The sequence below is a fragment of the Salvelinus namaycush genome, chromosome 1 (assembly GCF_016432855.1).
Source record: "Salvelinus namaycush isolate Seneca chromosome 1, SaNama_1.0, whole genome shotgun sequence".
In the NCBI taxonomy this organism is placed as follows: domain Eukaryota; kingdom Metazoa; phylum Chordata; class Actinopteri; order Salmoniformes; family Salmonidae; genus Salvelinus; species Salvelinus namaycush.
In genome coordinates, this window is record NC_052307.1 from 76034740 (window position 1) to 76047958 (window position 13219).

General features: G+C 43.0%; 1 protein-coding gene across 5 annotated transcripts; it reads left to right on the forward strand.

The window, feature by feature from the left end:
* Positions 1 to 48: 48 nt before the first annotated feature.
* On the forward strand, positions 49 to 8923 carry LOC120048896 (mitochondrial glutamate carrier 1-like). 5 transcript variants are annotated; one of them, XM_038995225.1, is made up of 12 exons: positions 59 to 111; positions 231 to 393; positions 599 to 724; positions 877 to 932; positions 1066 to 1156; positions 1857 to 1914; positions 2602 to 2662; positions 3001 to 3154; positions 3248 to 3402; positions 6149 to 6224; positions 7436 to 7625; positions 8155 to 8923. In XM_038995225.1, exons 2-11 carry the CDS (start codon positions 374 to 376, stop codon positions 7587 to 7589), a joined length of 951 nt encoding a protein of 316 aa, XP_038851153.1. In that variant the 5' UTR covers positions 59 to 111; positions 231 to 373; the 3' UTR covers positions 7590 to 7625; positions 8155 to 8923. The 5 variants fall into 5 exon arrangements, with proteins under 5 accessions (XP_038851155.1, XP_038851154.1, XP_038851153.1 ...); XM_038995227.1 differs by having other exon boundaries at positions 49 to 111; positions 349 to 393; positions 7436 to 8923; XM_038995226.1 differs by having other exon boundaries at positions 50 to 142; positions 349 to 393; positions 7436 to 8923.
* Positions 8924 to 13219: the final 4296 nt, after the last annotated feature.

The window sequence follows — 13219 nt, forward strand, 5'->3', positions numbered from 1 at the left end:
TTGATGTGATTGGTCCAGAAGGAGGGTGGCTGTACAATCAGCTTCTTCTGAAAGCATGGCTCAATGAATGAACACTCTTCATTTCAGGTAGCCAGCCAACACAACATTGAGGTAAATGCTACTATGCCCAGGGATAAGCCAAGTACGTTCCATGCACAGATGTTTCTCAAAGCTTTAACTGAGTGTCTGACTACTGTTCTGATATGGATTTGTACTCTGTTCTTTTCCAGTTCTCCTCCACAGCTGGCCAATTACTTGACTGACTGACTGAAACTGACGGTTGAACATTGGCTGGTTGACTGAGGTATTCTCCATCTATCGTCCACTAATCCATTGTTTTCCTCGCAGATCACGTTTACAGATATACAGACAGATGGCTGACAAGCAGATCAGGTAAGTGCGGATAAGGATATTGATGGAAACAGAAGAATCTGAGAGGATTTTATCACATGTTTTAATTGATGTTCTAGTTTGAGTCTTGAACTAATTCCTCCACCATTTTCCCGCTCTCTCATTCTTGTTTTTAACTTTTGTTATTGATTGGTCATTGTCACCTTTTTGATCCCGTCTCACCCTTCTCTCTTTCTCTCCCTCTCAGTTTACCTGCCAAATTGATCAATGGGGGAATTGCTGGACTGATTGGTGTGACATGTGTATTTCCTATTGACCTAGCCAAGACCCGTCTCCAGAACCAGCAAAATGGTTCCCGTCTCTACACCAGCATGTATGTACAATGCTGGTCAACACACTCTTTTAACCAGTCAAAAAATGTAAAAAAAAATCTAAAACGAACTTGCAGTTTGCTTGTAGTATCTGCTTACCTCTGGTTGATTCTCTGAGGTCTTTGCACAGTAATCCTTTGTGTTCACTACACAGGTCAGATTGCCTTATCAAGACCATCCAATCAGAGGGGTACTTTGGCATGTACAGAGGTAGAACAAAATTGTGTGTGTGTGTGTGTGTGTGTGCGTGCGTGTGTGTGTTCATGCGTGCGTGTGTGTGCACACAGGTTTGAGCATGTTCTTTGTTTATGACTCTGTGTCTCTATATTTCTTTGACCATTAGGTGCTGCTGTGAACCTGACTCTGGTCACTCCAGAGAAGGCCATCAAACTAGCTGCCAATGACTTCTTTAGACAGCACCTGTCCAAGGATGGGTGAGTAGTGCTCAGAGGCCTCTTTCAAACACCTGTCTGTCAAATACAATCATACACCAGTCGTAACTGACTGGTACACCAACCTCTTGCCCACTCTGATCTCTTTGAATAGATGTACTTGAAAGATGTAGTGTATACTATATCAGCTTTAACTAACTTCTTGTTTGGATTTGATATACATATCACAAATAGGATTTTAATAATATCTTCACTATGTGCTGGGATCTAGTGGTAATACGTTAGAAGTATAAATATTTTGTAAACATACAGCATGGTGGATAGGACCAATCCCACAGGCCCCTGCAGCATTATCCGCATGACATACCTGGGCTATCTTTAGCGTCCCTCAACATTTCCATGGGGACCAACAACATGGCTGATAAATTATTAAGTGACCTGCGCTAGTGAACTGGTGAATTATTAACATGTTTCTAAGACTGTGTGAATCCATGTGTGTGTGTGTGTGTGTCTGTGTGTGTATGTGTTTGTTTATGTATGTTTCTTTATGTGTATCACTAATGGTATGTTTATTGTTTTATGCATGTTTATGGTCATGTCCTTTGTGGATAGAAACTGGGAGTTTTAAGTTGTATGCATTTTGTTTAATGTATGTAAATCACTTGAGATAGCATCCGACCATCCAGAGAAATTAGCAAAGTCATTGAACCAAAATGATTATGACATTTGTTCTCTCTCTCAGTCAGAAGCTCACCCTGCTGAGGGAGATGCTGGCGGGTTGTGGTGCTGGTACATGTCAGGTAAGATCAGTTTGGGTATCAGCCTCAGACAGCTTTCTCCTACCATCTTGTGGCTCAACAGTAATTATGCACAATAGTTGTGTGTCTGCCTGGGTATTTGAACTCTTCTGAAACACAGTCACACTGTCTCTCCATCTCTTTGTCTCTCCATCTCTCTGTCTCTCCATCTCTTTGTCTCTCTGTCTCGCCATCTCTCTGTCTCTCCATCTCTTTGTCTCTCCATCTCTTTGTCTCTCCATCTCTCTGCCTCTCCATCTCTCTGTCTCTCCATCTCTCTGTCTCTCCATCTCTCTGTCTCTCTGTCTCGCCATCTCTCTGTCTCTCCATCTCTCTGTCTCTCTGTCTCTCCATCTCTCTGTCTCTCCATCTCTCTGTCTCTCCATCTCTCTGTCTCTCCATCTCTGTGTCTCCATCTCTTTGTCTCTCCATCTCTCCATCTCTCTGTCTCTCCATCTCTTTGTCTCTCCATCTCTCTGCCTCTCCATCTCTCCATCTCTCTGTCTCTCTGTCTCTCTGTCTCTCCATCTCTCTGTCTCTCCATCTCTCTGCCTCTCCATCTCTCTGTCTCTCTGTCTCTCTGTCTCTCCGTCTCTCTGTCTCTCCATCTCTCTGTCTCTCCATATCTCTGTCTCTCCATCTCTGTGTCTCCATCTCTCTGTCTCTCCATCTCTCCATCTCTTGGTGCAGGTCATCATCACCACTCCCATGGAGATGCTAAAGATCCAGTTACAGGATGCAGGGCGGATAGGTGAGAAATGGGTAGAAGAAGGAGAGAGGAGGTTGTATGTTCCCTTGTTCCCAGTCAGGGTTTCATGACTAACCAATGTCTTGTCAGCCAAACAAACACAAACAGATCACAGAGATCTGATCAGTTAGAACCAGTAACAGCCAGCATTGTTATTGTATCAATGTACAATAGTTATTTTATTGCTTGACCACATTTGTGACTCTTCCTTGTGTTCCTGTGACTCCTCAAATGTATTTTTGTTTGTCAACTTCTCCTGGTGCATTCCTGCTTCTCTGTCCCTGATTGATGATGTCACACTGATGATACTGATGATGTTGTGTGTGTTATGACACATGTAGAGGCTCAGAGGAAGCTGATGTCCCAGGCTGCAGTTGGGGCCCCTGGGGGCCCAGTGGAGTTGAGGTCCCATACAGCAATGCAGCTCACCCGGGAGCTGCTGAGGAGCCAGGGCATTGCAGGGCTCTACAAGGGCCTGGGGGCCACACTCCTGAGGTACATCTGCACGAAGACACAATGGAAACCTAACAAGAACACACACAAATTAAGATGATTCACATTTGATGGCCCATTCCTCTGTTCTCTTAGGGACGTGCCATTCTCCATAATCTACTTCCCCCTGTTTGCCAATCTGAACAGTCTTGGTGGCCGTGGGGCTGATGGCCCCGCTCCCTTTTATGTGTCCTTTGCATCAGGCTGCATCGCTGGCAGTACAGCTGCTGTGGCAGTTAATCCTGTGGATGGTAAGGACAGTCGTGTGTGTGTATACATGTATGAGTGTGTATACAGTTGTAAGGTTTTTCCATGCATCGGCAAGACAGAACAGCTGCCTCCGGTAAGACAAGGGGTGGAGGTCTGTGTCTATTTGTCAATAACAGCTGGTGCGCAAAATCATAATATTAAGGAAGTCTCAAGGTTTTGCTCGCCTGAGATAGAGTATGTCATGATAAGCTGTAGACCACACTATTTACCAAGAGAGTTTTCATCTATATTTTTCGTAGCTGTCTATTTACCACCACAAACCGATGCTGGCACTAAGACCACACTCAATGAGATGTATAAAGCCATAAGCAAACAAGAAAATGCTCATCCAGAGGCGGTGCTCCTAGTGACCGGGGACTTTAATGCAGAGAAACTAAAATCCGTTTTACCTGTTACATGTGCAAAAAGAGGGGGGAAAACTCTAGACTACCTTTACTCCAAACACAAAGACGCATACAAAGTTCTCCCTCATCCTCCATTTTGCAAATCAGACTATAATTCTATCCTCCTGATTCCTGCTTACAAGCAAAAACTAAAGGAGGAGGTACCAGTGACTCGCTCAATACAGAGGTGGTCAGATGACGCAGATGCTAAGCTACAGGACTATTTTGCTAGCAAAGACTGTTATATGTTCCGGGACTCATCCGATTTCATTGAGGAATATTACGTACATACCCCAACCAGAAGACATGGATTGCAGGCAACATCTGCACTGAGCTAAAGGGTAGAGCTGCCGCTTTCAAGGAGCGAGACTCTAACCCGGACGCTAATAAGAAATCCTGCTATGCCCTCAGACGAACCATCAAACAGGCAATGTGTTAATACAGTACTAAGATTGAGTCCTATTACACCGGCTCCAACGCTCGTTGGATGTGGCAAGGCTTGCATACTATTACGGACTACAAAGGGGAGCTGACCAGTGACACAAGCCTACCAGATGAACTAAATGACTTCTATGCGTGCTTCAAGGCAAGCAACACTGAAGCATGGATGAGAGCACCAGCTGTTCCAGATGACAGTATGATCATGCTTGCCGCAGTCGATGTGACTAAGACCTTTAAAAAAAAAATGTTTACCCCCTTTTCGATCTTGTCTCATCGGTGCAACTCCCCAACTGGCTTGGGAGGCGAAGGTCGAGTCATGCATCCTTCGAAACATGACCCACCAAACTGTGCTTCTTAACACCCACCCACTTAACCCGGAAGCCATCCGCACCAATGTGTTGGAGGAAACATCGCCAATTGTGCGCCGCCCTATGGGACTCCCGATCATGGCCAGTTCTGATACAGCCCGGGATTGAACATGAGTCCGTAGTGACGACTCTAGCACTGCGATGCAGTGCCTTAGACCACTGTGCCACTCGGGAGGCCCATGAGTAATATCTTTAAACAGGTAAACATTCACAAGGCCGCAGGGCCAGATGGTTACCAGGACGTGTACTCCGAGCATGCGCTGACCTACTGGCAAGTGCCTTCACTGACATTTTCAACCTGTCCCTGGCCGAGTCTGTAATACCTACATGTTTCAAGTAGACCACCATAGTCCCTGTGCCAAAGAACACCAAGGTAACCTGCCTAAATGACTACCAACCCATAGCACTCACGTCTGTAGCCATGAAGTGCTTTGAAAGGCTGGTCATGGCTCACATCAACACCATCAGCTCAGAAACCCTAGATCCACTACAATTTGCATACCGCCCCAACATATCCACAGATGACGCAATCTCTACTGCACTCAACACTGCCCTTTCCATCCTGTACAAAATGAACAATTACGTGAGAATGCTGTTCATTGACTACAGCTCAGCGTTCAACACCATAGTGACCTCAAAGCTCATCACTAAGCTAAGGACCCTGGGACTAAACACCTCCCTCTGCAACTGGATCCTGGACTTCCTCACTGGCCGCCCCTAGGTGGTAAGGGTAGGCAACAACACATCTGCCACGCTGATCCTTAACACGGGGCACATACTTAGTCCCCTCCTGTACTCCCTGCTCACCCATGACTGTGTGGCCATGCACGACTCTAACACAATCATTAAGTTTGCAGACGACACAGCGGTGGTAGGCCTGATCACCTACAACGATGAGACAGCCTATAGGGAGGAGGTCAGAGACCTGAAAGTGTGTTGCCAGGGCAACAACCTCTCCCTCAATGTGATTAAGACAAAGGAGATGATTGTGGACTACACGAAAAGGAGGGCCGAGCATGTCCCCATTCTCATCGACAGGGCTGTACTGGAGCAAGCTGAGAGCTTCAAGTCCCATAGTGTCCACATCACCAACACACTATCATGGTCCAAACACACCAAGACAGTCGTGAAGAGGGCAGGACAATGCCTATTCCCCCAAAGATTTGGCATGGGTCCTCAGATTCTCAAAAAGTTCTACGGCTGCACCATCGACAGCATCTTGACTGGTTACATCACTGCCTGGTATTGCAACTACTCGGCCTCCGATCGCAAGGGGCTACAAAGGGTAGTACGTACGGCCCAGTACATCACTGGGGCCAAGCTTCCTGTCATCCAGGACCTATATACCAGTCAGTGTCATAGAAAGGCCCTAACTCTTATTTTTCTTAAAACTGCATTGTTGGTTAAGGGCTTGTAAGTAAGCATTTCATGGTAAGGTCTACCTGTTGTATTCAGCGCATGTGACAAATAAAATGTGATTTGATTATGCCTGCCATGTTCCCTGTAAGCCAATTGATACAGTATGTGTATTACAGTGATTAAGACCAGAATTCAGACCATGACACGGGGAAGTCAGGAGGACACCTACGGCGGAGTGACAGACTGCATCAGGTAACCTCTCCTTCTCCTTCTCACTCTAACTCTTCCACTGCTTCCCTCCTGGTTTTGACAGGCCCTTTCTGATCAATTATATCCATATTATCTGATGGTAGAACATTACAGCATCTACTGGTACTATGAAATAAACGGAGAAGGCATTTTAGGCTAGAATATACAGTACCAGAATATACAGTACCAGTCAAAAGTTTGGACACACCTACTCATTCAAGGTTTTTTCTTTATTTTTACTATTTTAATAGACAATAGACATCAAAACTATGAAATAACACCTATTGTCACACCCTGATCTGTTTCACCTGTCTTTTTCGATTGTCTCCACCCCCTCCAGGTGTCACCCATCTTCCCCATTATCCCCTGTGTATTTATACCTGTGTTCTCTGTGTGTTTGTTGCCAGTTCGTTTTGTTTCGTCAAGCCTACCAGCGTTTTTCTTTCAGAGCCTGTCTTTCGATTGTTCCTGTTTCCTAGTTTTCCCGGTGTTGACCATTCTGCCTGCTCTGACCCTGAGCCTGCCTGCCGTCCTGTACCTTTGCCCCACCTTTCTGGATTACTGACCTTTGCCTGACCTGAGCCTGCCTGCCATCCTTTACCTTTGCCCCACCTATCTGGATTACTGACCTCTGCCTGCCCTTGACCTGCCTTTTGCCTGCCCCTGTTCGAATTAATAAACTGTTGTTACTTCGACGTTGTCTGCATCTGGGTCTTACCTGAAACGTGATACCTATTGAATCTTGTAGTAAACAAAAAAGTGTTAAACAAATTAAAATATATTTTATATATTAGATTCTTCAAAGTAGCCACCCTTTACCTGACCTCAACCCAATTGAGATGGTTTGGGATGAGTTAGACTGCAGAGTGAAGGAAAAGCAACCAACAAGTGCACAGTATATGTGGGAACTCCTTCAAAAAAGCATTCCAGGTGAAGCTGGTTGAGAGAATGCCAGGCGTGTGCAAAGCTTTAATAAAGGCAAAGGGTCGCTACTTTGAAGAATCTCAAATATAAAATCTATTTTCATTTGTTTAACACTTTTCTGGATACTACATGATTACATGTGTTATTTAATAGTTTTGATGTCTTCACTATTATTTTACAATTAAGAAAATAGTAAAAAATAAAGAAAAACCCTTGAATGAGTAGGTGTATCCAAACTTTTGACTGGTACTGTAGATACACCACTATATCCCGACCCTCTTGTTTAACAGGAAGATTCTGCGCCAAGAGGGTCCCTCTGCTTTCCTGAAGGGGGCGTACTGCCGTGCTCTGGTCATTGCTCCCCTCTTTGGCATCGCACAGGTGGTCTACTTCCTGGGAGTGGGAGAGTTCCTTCTCAGCTTCCTGCCTCAACAGAACAACTAGTCTTGCACTCTCATACACAGCCCACATTGGAGCCAGGTAATCTGTCACTTTCCTCTCAGACACAGCCAACATTAGCCTAAGCCCTAAGGAGTTAGTCAGAGAGAGACAGAACGGTGTGTGTGTTTGTCCTTTGCACCTGTTGAGGGTGTTCTGATAGGTCATCATTTATTATATCCCCTACCTGAGATGAATTACTGTAAATATTTAAATTTAGGTCTGATTTATAACTATATGATAATAATTCAATATAATTTCAAGTGTACTTTTAGTTGTGCTTTATCAAGGTTTAGTCATGGAATTCTCTTTATTGTTTGTACTAAGATAATGCTATCATAATATATAAATCTGTCAAACATGACTGTACTGTAATATCTTCTGTCTGTATTGATGCTATGTTTTCTTGTGGTTTTGTGGCTGTTTTGCACAGCTTCTGTACCTCTTTCCAAATGGTGTTTCCCTCTTCATCCATAAAGAAGCTTTAGAATTGCATTCTTCTTCCAAGAATGCACTGAGTATTTCATCACAGTGATACTAAGATCTGATCTGAGGTGTATTCACTATTCAGGATTACCGAAGATAACATAAGATGTTGGCAGATGTTGGAAACGATGTACTCATGCTGTGGGCTTTGAAAGAGTCAACATTGCCTGCAGAAGACGTCGCTGGTTGGTGGCATTGGTGATTACACACCAAACACAATTAGTTGCCCAGCCACCATGTTGGCACCATTTTGTAACTAGATGTCAGTTCAGGGACCTGCCTGAATTTGTCTGATAGAAACTCTCACTTTCGTGGGCAAAATGTTTTCCGTTTGAAGTAAACGGTTTCTGTTAGAAAACATTTTGCAACAGACAAAACGTTTTGCAACAGAATCTGCATAATGAATACACCCCAGGGTTCTGAGAGTGGCCCTTCACTCAGCCAGAGTCAAGTCATCAAATCAAAAAGATAAAAACCCACCCTTGACATTTGTGCAAGCCCATCGCCATTATCATTACTGAAAGGTACATTTGTAGACCCTGTATGACCCTGTATCATAGTAACCTAGATTCTATATTGTGCTGGTTCTTCACTGGATCGTTATTCCCTCTTTTCAGGAGGACACATGCACGTCCAAGCACTTTTATGTTGCCACCCCTCTTCCCTCCCCTGTAGATATGGTGGGTGTTGGGTTATCAGTTTGGAGTTGTGAATATGGATGTACACTGAAGGTGTAAAACAGACTGACAGCTATTGTATTATTCATTTGAGGTAAAATAAGAACAGAAAAAATGTATTGCTCTCGTATATATTGCTGTCTGAAAATAATGAATGGGATTGTGCTACCCTTATGATTCTTTCTCTCTATTTGTGTGACAGCCTTTGGTGTGTGGTTTGTCCTCATTCTACCGTAACAAGTCTCAAGGAAATCTGAAGATTTCCCCTAGACTGTGGTAACCAAGGAAACAATGGAGGGATTGTTTGATGCATTTGCTTCACCAAATTAATCTATCTCAGTATCTCGCTGTCTCTGTCGGCCTGTCTCATTCATAAGGAACCATTGTCATGTGTCCATCCAATAGCCAGATTCTCTAGTTCACATGGGCATGGCTTTCCTTGTGTCCTGTTGCTTTCTTGGCAATATCTCATTTGGAGGAGATCCATTTCCCACCTGCAGTGTTTGTCTTTCTCCACTCCCATGGATACCACTCAGATCCCATTTGAAAACAAGCAAGCAGAGACACTGTGTATAGAGGACACATTATTTACACCTTCCGTTGTTATGTGGTTATTACAGTGTTAGCATCTGTCCAGTAGATGGAGCAGCTACAAGCCGGCATGCATTTAATGTATACTACATTTCATAGAATTTAATACAATTACAAGAAGGAGATGTTATGTTTGTACTATGATTATTATTGATATTATTAATTATTAATAATCATTCTAATATGTTATTATTATGTACTTTGTATGCTGCACAGGGGAATATGGCTAATACAGGGTGGAGTCAAGGAACAGGGTAAACCGATAAGAAATGGGAAGAAGGGAAGGGAGGGGAAGAGGGAGAGATGAAAGATGGGGAGATCGAGGCACTCAACCAAATCAGGGCATTGATTACAAAAGAAGTGAGTGCCTGGAGGGTGAGAGTCTACTGCCAAGGACTGTCAAACACACACAGACCAGAGGGGATGTAGATGCCCCACCATCATTTAGATCAATTTCATCATATCAATCTAGATCCAATTTATCGTAGGCCTACTGTCACAGGCAGTGCCATACATTTCACTTTCATAAGACTTAAATTGCCTTCCTAGTGATCAATTAGCTTATTTACTATGACATTTCATATGTTGAGAAATTACATTATCAATGGGCATTGCAATAGCTATATTATTCACTCTGTTCCAGGGGAATGGGAGAGTATGGTGTGTAAATGACTCGTGAAATGACCTCTACCTCCTTTGATGGTGTAGAACAGGCAGGAATTGTGTCTCAGGGCTATGAAAGTGGAAGAAATTTTACCAGCAAGTATGGCTGAAATGTATAGGAATATCTACTGTAAGCGATCTAAATCTGTTACGGTTCTGTAATCATTATTTGCAATCTACAGTACAGTAAATGGCACTGGTTCACCAACAATTACAGTTTTTCTCAATTGCTAAAACACTAAAACCCATTGGCTGAACAAAGTTCCCAGCTGCCCGGACTCATTTAGCTAATTATGCAGTCTGTTGTCAATACCTTAAACCATTTCACATGGTAAAACACAATTTGCAGATCTCACTTAGACTTTTCAGCAAAACTCTAAACACATTCTCATTCTCAAAACACATTCTGCACTCTAATGCACATGTCATCCATACTGGTAAACACAAGTGGCAACAATCAAATACAAATAGAGAACACATGTCATTGATTGAACACCACTCAAAATTGATTTAACCTGTTTCAAATGATGCGACACAACCAATATAAGCCAGTTCAGAGAGCAAACAGGTTGTTGAAGGTGGGAAGGAGAAAGTCTGAGAATGGATAGAAGAAACAATGTGAGAGGATGAGGACGAGTGCGGAGGAGGAGGAGGGCAAGAAAGAGGAAGAGGAGGATGAAGAGGAAGACAAAGAGTGGAAGTATCTGATGAAATTCGAGCAACAGTTATAGACCATGTTCTTGTCCATGGACTGACAATGAGGGAAGCAGGACTTAGAGTGCAACCCAATTTGAGCCGATTTTCTGTGTCCACCATAGTAAGGACATTCAGAGAAGAGAACAGGTACAGTATACTACTGTATTTTTGTAATTGCAAATTTACTGTACTACACTATATGCAGCTGTTTCAATAGACATTTGTAAAGTTAATCACTGTATGTATTGTACTGCATGAATATGTTTTGTAACTGCACAACTACTTTTTGTAGAATTGCAAGGCTGCCACATGCAGGTGGAAGGAAAGCTATATTCACTCAGGAGCAAGAGGCCGTTATAGTTGGCATGGTCCTTCAAGATAATGCAATACGACTCAGAGAAATCCAGGAACGAGTGATACAAGACAACACACACTTCCAGGGAATCGACAGTGTGAGCATTTCCACAATTGACCGTGTCCTCCATCGTAACAGGATGCGAATGAAACAAGTATACAGAGTACCTTTTGAGCGCAACTCACCAAGGGTGAAAGAACTGCGAGCTCAGTATGTGCAAGTAAGTGTACATTCAGAAACATTTACTGTAATCCAGATTGTCTACAGTACTAACACATACTATGTGAATGACATTACTCTTCAGTACATACAATGTATGTGAATCAGAAGCCTAATTGTACTCTACAGTATAGCACTGTCTCTGTACGACTTACAAAATCCTACATACAGTGTATTGTATTTCTACACAGACAATATTTGACTTGGAATCCTTGGACAGACCCCATGAGTTTATCTTTGTCGATGAAGCAGGCTTCAATCTAACAAAGAGGAGAAGGAGAGGCCGAAACATGATTGGACAGCGGGCCATTGTTGAAGTCCCTGGTCAACGAGGTGGCAATGTCACAATCTTCTACATCACCATGTTACACTCGGGCCATATAACACCCAGCACCTTCTAAGATTTATTGCCAATCTAAGAGATTTTATTTGAGAAGCAGGTTCAAGAGCAGCAGGGTCAAGAGCTAAATGAGAATCCCATTCCCACCTATGTGATAGTGTGGGACAATGTCAGTTTCCACCGAGCTGCTCAGGTAAGGGAATGGTTTAACATCAATGGGCAGTTTATGAACTTGTACCTCCCTCGATACTCGCCTTTCCTGAATCCGGTTGAGGAGTTTTTCTCCTCTTGGAGATGGAAAGTGTAAGATAGACAACCCTACACCAGAGTAAATCTGCTGCAAGCCATGGATTTAGCCTGTGGTGATATAGGTGAGGAATCATGTCAGGGCTGGATACGGCACACAAGAGGCTTCTTCCCCCGTTGCCTCAGGAGGGACAATATTGCTTGTGATGTCGACGAAGTGCTCTGGCCTGACCCTTTGATTTTTGTCCCTTTTAGTATTGTATACTGTAGTACAGTGCATTGTAGGCTGTATACTGTACAATGGACAAATTGTATGGCCCTGAACATTGTGCTTTCCATTTATTAACAGTACTGACTGCTCAATAGATTTTGACTGGTTGCAGGTTCATATCAACAAAGAACAAGAATTACAGTATCACAGAGACAAAGGACAACTTTGTGAGATGCAGGGTACAGTACTGTAAAAATAGGGGTACAAGGAGGAGGAAGAACAAAAAACAAAATTGCAAAGAGCAAAGCAGAGTAGTAATTTCTGATAAATTTTGAGCTACTATGATAGAACATGTTTTCGTTCATCAAAAGACAATGACGGAAAAATATGAATATTTTTTTAGATTAAAAATGTAGAAGTTTTGAACAATGTGTTTTCTATTTTTCGGTGTATTGTTTACTGACTGCTTGAGAGTGTATATCATTTTGTTCACTTTGTTTATGATTTGAGAGCAGTGTTTGATTTTGAACACAGGTAAAACTGTTTTGAGGCGAATGTTTCATTTTGCGAGAGAGTCAGAGGTTATGTAAATAGTGCTTGAAGATGAGGTTTTGTGTTTAATGTTTTCAGAAAAGGTTTCAGAAATTGTGTTTTAGCAATTGAGAAAAAAAGTTCTTGAGGTACTCATACACATGTGTAAGCCTCATTAAAGCAACATGTGTCGGTGTTCAACCTTAACATTTGCTCACAATACAACAGGGCAAATTAACCAGAATGACATTTACTCTGATGGGTGGCTTTAAAAAAAAATCTGAAAGCCAGTGTGTTCAGCGTCTCAAGAACTGCAACATTGATGGTTTTTTCATGCTCAACAGTTTCTCTTGTCTCTCAAGAATGGTCCACCACCCAAAGGGCATCTGTCACGACTTCCGCCGAAGTCGGCCCCTCTCCTTGTTCGGCGTTCGGCGGTCGACGTCACCGGCTTTCTAGCCATCGCCGCTCCATTTTTCATTTATCCATTTGTTTTGTCTTGTTCCCTGCACACCTGGTTTTCATTCCCCAATCACACTACATGTATTTATTCCTAATGTCTTTGTGTGAGATTGTTTCGTGTTACGTATCTATGTTGACTAGCTTTACTGGTATGCGTTT

Bases quoted from the DNA above. Each gene is read 5' to 3' on its own strand.
- LOC120048896 (XM_038995227.1), top strand. From the start codon at position 374: ATGGCTGACAAGCAGATCAG. The intron at 933-1,065 runs GTAGAACAAAAT...TTTGACCATTAG, and splicing joins GTACTTTGGCATGTACAGAG to GTGCTGCTGTGAACCTGACT. The intron at 3,155-3,247 runs GTACATCTGCAC...CTGTTCTCTTAG, and splicing joins CTGGGGGCCACACTCCTGAG to GGACGTGCCATTCTCCATAA.